At 54.1% G+C, this 11,917-nt stretch overlaps 5 protein-coding genes across 5 annotated transcripts; 3 read left to right on the top strand and 2 right to left on the bottom strand.

Annotated features, from left to right (window-relative positions):
- Positions 1 to 44: 44 nt before the first annotated feature.
- PG985_013357 (uncharacterized protein) lies at positions 45 to 727 on the top strand (the record flags this gene model as incomplete). Its single annotated transcript, XM_066833123.1, has 2 exons — positions 45 to 319; positions 448 to 727. 2 exons carry the CDS (start codon positions 45 to 47, stop codon positions 725 to 727), a joined length of 555 nt encoding a protein of 184 aa, XP_066677863.1.
- A 179-nt stretch (positions 728 to 906) lies between these two features.
- On the bottom strand, positions 907 to 1,941 carry PG985_013356 (short chain dehydrogenase; the record flags this gene model as incomplete). Its single annotated transcript, XM_066833122.1, has 3 exons — positions 907 to 1,124; positions 1,196 to 1,807; positions 1,866 to 1,941. The coding sequence occupies 3 exons, from the start codon at positions 1,939 to 1,941 to the stop codon at positions 907 to 909; spliced, it is 906 nt and encodes a 301-aa protein (XP_066677862.1).
- A 702-nt stretch (positions 1,942 to 2,643) lies between these two features.
- On the top strand, positions 2,644 to 4,381 carry PG985_013355 (uncharacterized protein; the record flags this gene model as incomplete). Its single annotated transcript, XM_066833121.1, has 3 exons — positions 2,644 to 2,750; positions 2,822 to 3,562; positions 3,664 to 4,381. The coding sequence occupies 3 exons, from the start codon at positions 2,644 to 2,646 to the stop codon at positions 4,379 to 4,381; spliced, it is 1,566 nt and encodes a 521-aa protein (XP_066677861.1).
- Positions 4,382 to 4,816: 435 nt separating this feature from the next.
- Positions 4,817 to 7,294, bottom strand: PG985_013354 (uncharacterized protein; the record flags this gene model as incomplete). Its single annotated transcript, XM_066833120.1, has 4 exons — positions 4,817 to 6,513; positions 6,596 to 6,704; positions 6,764 to 6,970; positions 7,076 to 7,294. The coding sequence occupies 4 exons, from the start codon at positions 7,292 to 7,294 to the stop codon at positions 4,817 to 4,819; spliced, it is 2,232 nt and encodes a 743-aa protein (XP_066677860.1).
- Positions 7,295 to 9,942: 2,648 nt separating this feature from the next.
- On the top strand, positions 9,943 to 11,105 carry PG985_013353 (uncharacterized protein; the record flags this gene model as incomplete). Its single annotated transcript, XM_066833119.1, has 4 exons — positions 9,943 to 10,037; positions 10,099 to 10,403; positions 10,463 to 10,849; positions 10,915 to 11,105. The coding sequence occupies 4 exons, from the start codon at positions 9,943 to 9,945 to the stop codon at positions 11,103 to 11,105; spliced, it is 978 nt and encodes a 325-aa protein (XP_066677859.1).
- Between the last annotated feature and the right edge of the window lie 812 nt (positions 11,106 to 11,917).

The following is an 11,917-nucleotide window of genomic DNA, read 5'->3' as shown; positions in this document are numbered from 1 at the left end:
CCATCTAAGTACTACAGTCTTAGACCCAGTAATATACAGAAATTATGCGGGGATTCCGCTCTCATCTTCACTTCGGCCTCATCTGCGGCGCCGTTTTCAACGCGGTGGTGTCAGCCGTGAACCTCAACGTTACGGCCATCGGCGCCAAGGACGGCAAGTCCCGCTTTGAGTGCTGGCAGCTTGCGGCGCCCTTCGAGAGTTCAGATCAGCTGGGGATCAGCGGGACGCACTACTCGTTCCTGGGCGACTTGGCCAATCTCACCTACAATGTGATCCCGTACGGCTACGAAAGCGGCTTCCATGTCGTCCCTGCTAATCAGTACGTCCCCCGAACCCCTTACTTCTCCTTCCGTCCCTTCTGAAAGCCTACTCTTCTCTCGTGTCTATGACCGGAATACCCTAGGAGAATGCAGGAGGACTGGTAGCTAACAATATATTGTTGCTCAGGTGGGTCATCGTTCTGAGCGGTCTAGCGGTTTTAACACTGCCGAAGAATACGGCGACGGCCATAACGGTGCCGGGCAGCCCTCTTTCCTTCCTGTTCTTTGCAGACACGGCGACCATCAGCCGCGAAGGTCATGGCACCCACTATCCGGGTGTCACCGAGACCACTTTCGTGCAGATGCCGACCCGGGACGGCGCCATCCCAGACCACACGGTCCTCCACGAGGATGGACCTTGCACAGGCAACGAATTCAAGACGCTATCGCAGTGGGCAAGCGGATAAACAATTTTCTTCCTTCCGATTATATACCACTGCATATGTTACCATCTATTCTCTGATTGTATGACAAGACCATTTGTCCCTATACAAGAAAGCTTCGGTAGCCGGCGGCGGTTTTGCAATAAATGCCCTGCCTACCTAGGCTTACCAGCGTGCCTCAAGATCATGTTTCCTGCCTCCTTCTAGTAGGTGCTGCCCATAACGGACAACCGACCTCCATCAGTAGTAAGGATGAAGCCATTGGAATAGCTGCCAGCTCGGCTAGTAAGGAAGAGGATGGCACCACACATCTCCTCGTCCTTGCCGAACCGCCTCGCGGGGATGAACCTCTGGTCCTCGAACGACTCCTCTGCCGGGTTGCGGTTGTTGATCAGCACTGACGCCAAATCCGAGGGGTACACTGCAATATGTCAAGTAGTAAGTATCCAGCTCGCGACATTCTGCTACCGACTTAGGGAAGAATCCACTTACGCCCTGGGGCAATGGCATTGACCCGAATGCCGAACTTGGCCAGCTGGGTGCTGGCGTGCTTGGTGACTTGCATAATGGCCACTTTGCTGGTCAAGTAAGGCGGGGAAGAGGACCAGTGACGGCTGAAGGCCGAGATGCTGGTCGTGAAGATGACCTGGCTCTGGATGGTCGGCACGTCGCTGCCTTCAGTGAGCGGCTTGCCCCAGCCGCCTTTCAGGGCGTTCTTATTGCCGGCGTCGAGCAGCTCGAGGAAGGCCGTCATGGTGAAGAAGGCCGCCGTCACGTTCAGGTTCAACGTGTCGTTCATCTCCTCCATCGAGAAGTTGGTGAAGAGCGTCTCCCGGGTCTCCGCGATGGAGTGGGCCGGGTTGAACCGGACGGCGGGCCCGATGCTGCCAGAATTGGCCACGACGAGGTTGACGTAGCCGGTGTCGTTCTTGATGAAGTCGACGACGGATTGCAGGTCCTCCTTCGAGGTCACGTCGCACTGGAGAGGGACCAGGCAAGAGTGTTCCTTCGCCGCAGCTTCGAGGACCTCGAGCCGACGGCCCAAGATGTAGACCTTGGCAGCACCATTGAGGGCTAAGGCCCGGGCCATAGTCAGACCGATACCTGCAAGCACCATTAATCAGTCTGTTCCTTGGCGGCGATGCTTAATTAAGCAACTGACCAGATCCTCCTCCAGTGATGACGGCGACGATACCATCGACGCGGAAGATGGTACTCGAATCAAAAGCAGCGGCCATTTTTGCGGTCTCTCGGGTAAGGAGCTTGGGAAGTGTGAAATATGTAGAGGGATTTTAAGTCTAGCTTTAGGGGATAGGACATGATGTTGACTGGGTATCTCATCCTGAATATATATAGACGGTTTCTGATAGTCTTCCTGGCCTCTACCAATAAGGGGTTCTCCAGACAGTCTGGATGTGAGGTTTCGGTCCTAAGTTCTATGAGTCGTTGAAGTTGAAAGGGATAACGGCCGCCGTCGGCCGCCGCCCATACTTGAAATGGAACAGAGGTTGAAGGCGGCGGTGCCGCTTACATGGTCCCTGGAATAGGCCATTTGCTATTCAGCCACCCCCCGCAGCCAAGCCTTGAGATTCCACCTTTAATCCTACGCCTTACAGTAGTGCTTACTAACCTGCCCCCCATGAAGTATCACGGTATGAGTCCTTCTGTGGCCATTTGTAATTAAACTGAATGCTCTGGCGGTGCTCTGTACTAACGTCGGCCGCTGGGCGGGTCCCCGAAATCGCGAGCCGACCCGATTGTCTATCACGCACCCCGTCGCCTGAGCCACTGTTGTATCGCAGGCCTGCTCCTTTGTATGTGCGATTTTTGGTAGTTTGGATTTGTAATACCAGAATCTGACCTTTGTGGATTTCGCGAGAAAGGTACATTTCATTCATTTACTGGGTTCATATTGGACACGGCCTTTCAAACTTCAGAACATGGCGGCCGACGGCGGCCGCTCTCTCGCGCTCCACGTATGCAGCCTATGCAAAGCTCGGAAGAAGAAATGTGACAAGCAGCTTCCCCGTTGCAGCTACTGCGTTAAGTGAGTGAGATTGAGAGAGAGTCAACTCGATGCTGGTACTGGTCGTTCTAATTAGTACATATTATGTACAGGGGTGGTTACCAATGCGTCTATGAGCCTTTGTCGCGACACCGCACTACCCCGAGGCAGCAGCAACGTCTTCCTGTCAATGTGACAGCTACACCGTCAGTCAATGCCTTGTCGCCTGCGTTTACTATTCCCTCTAGCGTATCTTTGAGCGCGGCAAATCTGTACCAGCAGGTCTATCATCTCATTCGTGCGTCAGGCCGCTTCGTCGACGATGTCAGTACCGGTTACTTCCACGGACTTCATCTCTACATACCCATCATCTCGCGGGCACGCTTCCACGATAACTTCGTCACATTAGGAGCCACGCCAACCATAGATTTCTCGGCGCTGCTCCTGAGTCTCCATTTGGTCACCTTGGCTCCTCCCACGCCGGAGCGCCACCACCAGCAGTCGTCTCCCAGCCATCAAAGCAACTCAGGCCACAGCAATGGCGGGCTCAACGATACCTCGGACGATCAGTCCGTCTACCTTACCACCAAGTCTCTCTTCACTCAAGTCCAGAGCAGTTCCCCAGCCTCCATCCACTTGAACTTGATCCAAGCCGGCTTGCTCATTGCTGTTTACGAATACACACGTGGGCAGCCGGACCAGGCCTTTATGACGATTTCATTGTGTGCGCGCTTGGGCTATGCAGCGCGCATAAACCAACTGGTAGGTAGCTTGAGCGAGCCAGACCACAATACTACTCGGCCGCAAACCAGAGAAGCGGCCAATACGTGGTGGGGAGTTGTTATATACGAACGGTACGTGATCCATATCCATCGACTACGCCTCTTCTGCATAGGGGCTCTGGCCCTGGATTCGTCGTTTGATGCTAATTCGTACTGTATCGATGATCAACCAGGAGTTTTCAATGCGAAGCTACCATCCCCCACCAGCCGTTGATTGCCCCCATGCCTGAGTCGGACGCCGAGCTTCCGACCGAGGCCGCCATTTTCGAGGGGAGAGAACCTGAGCGAGGGGCTGGCCTCGGTCTTCCCGGCTCCGGGGAGCAGCAACAACAACAGCCAGCCGCGCAGCTTGCTGCCCTGGAGCATACCAACGTCGGCGCGTTCGGGCGGTCCGCACAAGCAGCCTGGCTCCTGGACCAAGTCCTGAAGGGCACCGAAACCCCGAACCTGGAAAGCCGACTCCCCTCCCTCCGCGGCTTGGACGAGAAGCTGCGCACATTCCTCTCGAAGCTAGTCCAACAAGCAAACGGGAAGCGAGGGCCTGTTTGTCAGGCAATTGCCCTGACCATCAGGGCATTATATGTCTTGCATCGACGCATCCTCGACCGACTCGCCCAACTGCCGATTTCCGGGGACCAATCGGTCCAGATGAACCGCCAGATTTCGCGTGCTGCCTTGGAGACTACTACCAACATAGTTTTTGACGTGGTGGAGGCGCATGGCTCCTCGGACTCCTCACTTTGCTTGGCGCCTAGCTACCCCTATATCGTTCGCGCGGCAGTCGAGTATATAGAAGTGGCGCATGGTCATAGCGAGAACAGATCCCGTCTCGAAGCCGCAGGGCGCCTGCGTCGGTCTATGGAGCAACAGGGCAGTCATTTCTTTTCTTAAAGCTGTACGGGTAGGGCAGAAATAACCTGTGTAATAACTTCTGTAACTCGAAAAATAGTTATTATAAACTATGTCCACGTTTGCCAGTCCTATCCTCTGGAAAGTACTGCGACGAAGACTCGTGTTGCGTCGTTTTGCTCGAGTTTCACGGCATTAATCTATTCAGACTACTTGTACGAATGCAGTTAGATATTTGCATGCACTGGAGGAAGTGATTCGAATCTCGAGCTCGATAACTCGGTATCTCAGATTCAATTTCAACGCAGCGTTCTGTAGCCATGTAACACTCTAAATTTTTCAGCATATACATGCTCTCAGCATACCAACCAACTCAAACGCGGTGGCTTGATGATATCAAGAGCTAGCCAAAACCCGACGGGAAAGAAGAGAGCAAGAATAAAATTCCAAAACACCGCTCCAGTAAACTGCACCCGACTACTGGGCACCATGATGAGCAGGACACTTCTCGTGCCGCACCGCCGTCCACTCGGGCAAGCCCAGCGCCGTCCTCTTCAGCTTCTGGTACTGTCCGAACTGGGCATTCATCTTGTGCTCCGCAAAGCTCTGGCGGAACTGGCTCCAGCTGCGCATCATGTGAGTCTCGTCCACCGAGAGGCCCTCCAGGAGACTCTCGTCCCCGTCATCCGAGCCTTGGCTGGAGAGCTGCCCGTCGTCGGGCAGGACGCGCGCCCAAGGCTTCTCGTGGCACTCGCACGTCTCCCACGTCGTATTGTCATCCCCGAAGTTGGGCACGCGCGGGACTTTGCCCTCGTTTAGGTACGCGCGAATGTGACGGATGGTGCACATGGAGGTGCAGGAAGAAGAGCAATGGCCGAGGCCGTCCGTCTGCTCGACGATGCTCGCGTTGGCGAACTTGCCCGTCATCTTCAGGGCCGCGTAAAGCGGGGTGACGGGGTCGAAGTGGTTAGTCAGGAACAGGAGAGGGAAGCTCGTGTTGATGGGCGCGGGCTTCCGCGCCGGGTGGTCGTCCCAGTCCATCGGGGGGTCTTTGGCCTCGATAGCCCAGTCGTTGCAGCCCATCATCAGGCCCATCCAAACGTCGGCAAAGGACGAAATTGTGGACATGTCCTCGAACATCTTCTCAAGTTCCGGCACAGTCTCATTGAGCTTGTAGCGCTTGTCGCTGCACATCACGGCCTTTTGTGCATCATCCGGCCAGATGGGTAGCGACAGGTCCTTACACAGGCCGCCCAGGATCAAAGGACTGACCCAACTTTTCAGCCCTTGGCCCGTATAGACAGCTTGTAGCAAGTGCGCGACCGAAGGGTAGGCTAGATTTGGCGTGTAAAGCGCCTGGAAAAGGACCATCCGTATATCACCGGCATTCAGTATCGCAGGTATGTTGCCTCCAACATTAGTCACAATCTTGGGCTCCTGCAGGAGCTTGGCCAAAAGTTCATGGTAACGGCTCTTGATGTCCTTTACAGTGTCTCCTTTTTGGTAAAAGGCACACTTCTCCTCGGCCTCGACACAGTAGCTGAAGAAGTGATCGAAGATGGCATCGGCATCGACGATGGAATCTTTCCAGACCGGTTCCACTAATGAAGGTTTCTGGTCAGTCACTGGCCTGAATCTTTCGCGAGAGAGCGAGAGTTTCGGGTGCTTACCATAGTGATCGGCGTCTACGACACCATCCAGCATAACACGGCCAACCGAGTCCGGGAACATGGCGGCAAATGTTGCGCCGAGCAGGGTGCCGTAGCTGAAGCCCCAGTAGACCAGCTTCCCCTTGGTACTCTGAAGTGCCGGGTCATGATTAGAGTTCATCTCATCCGCTTTCGGATGGGGCTGGGCAGTCTTGGCAGTCTCAGCCGATTCCCTCCACGCATCCCAGGCGTGGACAATAGACAGCATGTCCCTAGCCACATTTGGCGTGCTGCTGTACTGGAAGATGCTGTCGTCGCCGCTTTCATCGGACACCTGCTGACAGAGCTTGGCGAGAGCCCGGGCACGAACATCTAGCTTGGACAAAGCTACGTTGCTCGAGTTGACCAGGCCAACATCGTGGCCCGACAGCTCCCACGTGAGCCTATTCATGAGGGCCATATTCTGCCCCGCCACCCCATTCCAGTCATCCGCAGCGAAGCAGTTGGCCTTTGGGGTAGTCGCGCCTGTCCCAGGGTTGCAACCAATTAGCATGAATATGATCAAACCAGTGGTGCCCCTCGTTGGGTTAGGTGGGAGCCCTCTTACCGATTCCTCTCGGGTCGAAACCGATTATATCGCGATCCGTTCCAACGACGCCTTGAATCTGTTGTCCGGAACCGAGGGCAAACATGGCGCCGCTGCCGCCAGGCCCTCCCTATCGTGGGTTTAAGTTTACGATGGCAAGCATTTTAGGGTAGCACTCAGAAAGCTTACCGGATTCAAAAGCAAAGGTGACTCGCCATACGACATGGGGTCATCAGTACGGTTGTGGCCAGGGACCAGGACTATAGCGATATGGACCTTGGGGTGACTGGCCGATTCGTTCAACGGGCGATGGTAATCCATCGGAACCGTCAGGCGAGCGCATCGCTGCCCGGTGGAAAAGCATGGATGCCACTCAAGCTTTTCACTGGGCTTGATCTATATACATATAAGCTCCGCACTTCAATAGCATCTAGACGACGAGAATGGTCGGTGGAAGGGCAAGAGTCCGTGAGATGTTGCAACAAAGCTTGTTATGCTTACTTGGCTCCAGACACTGTCCCTTGCACTCGAACTTGATGTCTCAATCGTGTTATCCGGGGCGGCGGCAGGAGGCCATAGTTTGAAATACCAAACTACGAACAAGGCCGCCACCAATAGTTTCAGTAGCCAAGATTGGGAGCTTCGAGGCCGTCGCGTGGGCGCTGCTGGACCAAAGTCGGTATCCACAGGCGCGCACTTCTCCTCAGATGCGCCTGCCATTGCGTCTAGATGCGATTCCGAATCAAGAGAAGCTCGAAACACATGAAACACCAACGAATTGCGTATAAGAACTTGATGTATTGATGGAAGATAGGTAGTAGTAGGTAGGATTTGATGATCCCATCAATTTGAGGTTCGTCACGTTATGTTTATGATGCTGCGCCTTCTGCCTAATACACCCCCTCCCCACATGTAGGTTAGTGCTGATCTGATACCTGATATGATGTTGGCCAAGAACATGACGACAGGCGACAAGCACGCAAGTAGCGTGCCTCCAATTGTTCTGGTGCATGGCAGAACCGTTCAACGTTTTGTTTTCGGCCAACGCTAGTGTCAACCACCTCAGACATTTGTACGGTTGAAGAGGAGGAAAGGATTGCCGAGAGACTTCACTTTTACTTGTATCTGCGGCTTGTTCAACTCGATCCTACTAGGCCTCCGGCAGTCCCTGACTAACTCATAGCGCCCGGGGACGCGGACCTGAGACCATTCCCTGAACGGGCAAAGCCAAGCATTCGACGTTGTCTCTCGGCCATGGGGCACCAAATCGCTCTAGTCCCGACAGGATGTCACCGTCACATCGCACCCAAAGCGTTTCCCCATACCAATCTGAAGCAATGGCTTCGAAACATTTTGGCCATCGCAATCTCACGCGCATCTTCTTTTGGCTTGCTTGCTGCATGCTAGCACCGCGCTACTCATTACGCACTACTTCATCGTCCGCCTCCCTGGCTTTTGCCAAGAAGAAAACGGTCGCAAAAGCAAGTGACGAGCGCGGAGAGGGGCTTACAAACAGGCCCATCAGCTTTTCTGTTGTTTGTTGCTGCCTACCGCCGGGTCACTTCGTTTCCATCTTGGCACACGGTCCTCTTGAAACGTTATGTCGACTATCGGGCTCTTCTCCCACGAATCATAAGCCTGCCGAAGACGTCCCAACGGGGAGGTATTGCATGTACCTATCTCATCTCAGCTGGGTCACATCCTGTGCGGTTCGCGTGCGCTATGGAATCTGCTTGGCTACATAGCACTCGCCAGCATAAACCTAACCGCCATGATAGACAAGCTTCTCAAGCTCATGACACCGAAGTCTAATGAATATTGCGTAGGATCGCCAAGTCATCAACTCCTTCATTCCCGCGATCTCATTGCTGGGCAAACTGATCAAGGTCTAAAATGAGGGCACGGAAGATGTGGCCCAGCGATTGATTGAATACCATCTGCTGCGCCTAGCCGAGTTGATCTTCACCACCACACACCTAAGCAGACGATTCTGTGTCGTCGGAGGACTTTATCCAGCCGTACCGATTACAGGGAATCATGCCTTGAGTGACAACCTGGAGAGAAGTCGCACGCGTGCTCCTCTCGCCTCCTTTTTTCTCTCTGTAGGGGTCTACCGGCCGGCATGAGGCTTCTTTTCGGACATGGAAAGTCGAAGGTCGACGCAAAACGACCCTAATAAATGGAACTGCCATCTGTGCTAGTCTAGACCCCTTCGAATTGCCTCATTCCGTTCAGCGTCCCCCCGAGGGATATTGCTGCGACATTGGCCAATGGCAAAAGTCGTTTCCTTAAACAACCCCGTCTCGTCTGATACCTAAGCTAGGCCGATAGCAGAGGTTCTGATAAGTTTCTTCATCTAAAACATCAGCGTCACCCTGCTTGTCTTGGCTCAGCTATACCACTGCGACTTATAGCCGGCGTCTCCAACGGCCTGGATGGGCAGCCAATTCGTTTTGCGGAGGCCGGATGGTGGGTGACGGTCTAGATTGTGGGCCAGATGCCTAGAAAGCTTCGCATCTAGCTTGTCGGCTCTGGGCGCGGGGGACAGCACTAGGCCGAGGCCAGGATAGTGCCCACCCCTTGACCAAGTGTTCTCGGCCTTGGCAGGTTACAGTTGTGCTTGACCCACATCACCAATGGAACTCGTCTCACACATCTCGCTGCGCTGCTTGCACTGCTTCCATCACCGTTGGTAAGGGTCTTCGGACTATTTTGGCTGTGATGGTGCCCGCCGCATTGACGCTTCGACTAGAAATGGCTGGCTTGGCATCCTCAGCCAAGAGCCTCATGGCAACCTCAGCTGCGCTAGGCCCACTCTCATCTCGACTATATCGCGAAAATCTTGACTCTTCGTCGAGGCCTCGACGTTCACTCGCTGTTTCACGGTTAAGCACCGTTTGGCTTGCTTGGCCTGCCGATGGACAGGCAGGGGTCGTCTAGGGTTGCTGACTCCAGCTTCTCCAAACCCTTGACGTCCGTCTAGAGTGCCTCCTGCCAGCCCGCTTATAGATATTTTTATCTTGAGATAGAAGCGCCTTGGCGGTCGGGGACATGTGCCTTCCGTGCTGAGCATGGTCTACCTTGTCTGCAGGGTTCTAGTTCCATCCCAAGGAGAAGAGGCTCGCTGTTCTCCGTGAGGCGACTCATGAGTATATATCAAGGGCAGCACGGCATCTAGACATTCCCCTTTGTCTTCAACCAGCTGTGCTCAGGTCCAGAATATCATACTACACTTCCGTTTCTTTCTTTCACCCGTTTCTACGCTGGTCGCCGCTGGTCGCTTGTTTATACTATTAGTCAACTCTATTAATCCTATCCAAACAAAACCTCACCCCTCCGCACCCCAAACCCTACAACCTACTCTCAAGATGGTCAGCTACCGCCTCGTTGCCGCCGCCGGCTTCTTCGCCTCGGCCTACGCCCTTCCTTTGAACATCAACCTTGGTGCCTACTCGCCTGCTTTGTATGTAGCCCTGACTAACGTCCCCCCTTTTCGTCTTTGACACAAGCTAATTCAATAACAGGGTAGTCGGTGATGGTGAAATAAGCTTCGGTGGTGGCCAAGACGTTTCTAAGCTCTTCACAACTCTGGAGGGTGCCGCACAGGCAAACGCTGCTGGTGGCGGCGCCGCTGCCAAGACTGAAGGTGCTGCCCAGCCCGCCTCGCAAGCTGCTTCCCAAGCTGCTTCTTCGAAGGCGTCTTCTACCGACGGCCAGAGCGCTGCTGCTGCTGCTCCCGCTGCTCCTAAGCCCAGCACACCTGCTCCCGAGGTTGCTCAGACTCCGGATACCAGCATTGCTACCAGCGATGCCACTCTCCAAGACCAAGGTACGTCATAGTATTGTACCAAGAGCATTTCACACCATGTATTAACCCTGCATCTTCAGCTTCCTCCGTCTCAACTCTCCAGGGAATGGGCAAGGAGATCGCGCCCAGGGATGCCGCCCCCGAGAAGCGTGATCTTGCCGGATTCGACCGTGCCCTGAAGTACGCCGAGGCCGCCCTTGTCAAGGGTCCCATCGTCCAGCTCGGTACTGGCAAGGAGGGTGCTGGTGTTGGTATCATCGTCGACAACCGTCCTGCTGGCGGTGCCGCTGCCAAGGCCGTGGGTGCTGCTGCCAAGGAGCAGGGCGCTGCTTCTGCCGACGTTTCGGCCGCTGCTGCTGATGCTTCTACCAAGTCTGCTATGGGCAAGCGTGGTGAGGAGGAGTCGTCTCAGCCTCGCCGCCGCACGAAGGTTACCACCATGTACGTCCGCCGTGGCGTCCCTGCCGGTAAGTCTAAGATCCAATCACATCAATCTCATGCCCAGCTTGCTGACGTGAACCCCCTCTAACAGAAATGCAGACGAGTAAGCCCGAGACCCGCGACACCAAGTCGATCCCGATCGCTGCTGTCCCCGCCTTGAAGAGAGACGAGGACAAGCGCGAGACGACTACATCGACCAGCATCGACTCGATCAACCTGAACGTCGACGACCCTCAGGGACTCACCATGACCTTTGTCGAGACTTCCGAAGACGTCGAGTAAAAAGAAGTTGGAAGGGAACCTTATGGATAATATGAATTCTACTACATTCGATTAATCACTCCAAGAAGACCCCCTCCCGGGCCACCTACTTCTACGAACCGTCCGACTGCGAGCCTAGCGATTATGTACTACAAATGTCCGATGATACCACTTGGGAGGAAAAGGGAACGAATTAGGATTTGAACAAAAAGGGAAACGGCCTTGCTCGACGAAAGAAGGGAACTTGATATCACATCACGCACATGGTCAAGGAGTTGCATTTTGATGAGGGCGATGCTTTTATTACGCCCTAGGGGAGCAAGCAGTGGCAATCCCGGGGTGGTATTTTGTTAATTTGAGGCGCGCAAAGTTCGTCTATGGTTTTATTTGTTTACTTGATAGAGCGACTATTTTCTTACTACAATGGTACAAACAAGCTCCGGCACATTTTTCTATATACAAACCAAGATTTTCTGGAAGACTTGTCTTTGCTACTCTGCCTACCTATTCAGTGCTCTACACCAAGAAGAAAGGAGATGCGAAAGAAAACACACGAAGGGCGGTTTTCTCCTACGTCATTTACAGGGAAACCTCGAAACAGTGACAGGTGCATCATTCAACTACGCAATCGTTGATCAGACGGAGGAACCCATCACAGAAAGAGAGGGAAAAGAGAGCTAACTGCTTTGCGCGAAAAATAGCCACTCTTGAGACTCTACTCAGACAAGCGCCAAGATCGTATAGGCCTGGCAGCTTGTGAAACGGTCGGGGCGGGTTGCGCGCCGAAAACCCCGAGCTCGACGAAAATATGGGAATTCGCCGTTGCTGCCCCC

The sequence above is a fragment of the Apiospora marii genome (genome assembly GCF_038362585.1).
Source record: "Apiospora marii strain CBS 49790 chromosome Unknown utg000011l_segment0_segment0, whole genome shotgun sequence".
Lineage (NCBI taxonomy): Eukaryota > Fungi > Ascomycota > Sordariomycetes > Amphisphaeriales > Apiosporaceae > Apiospora > Apiospora marii.
This window is presented reverse-complemented; position numbering and strand designations above follow the sequence as displayed.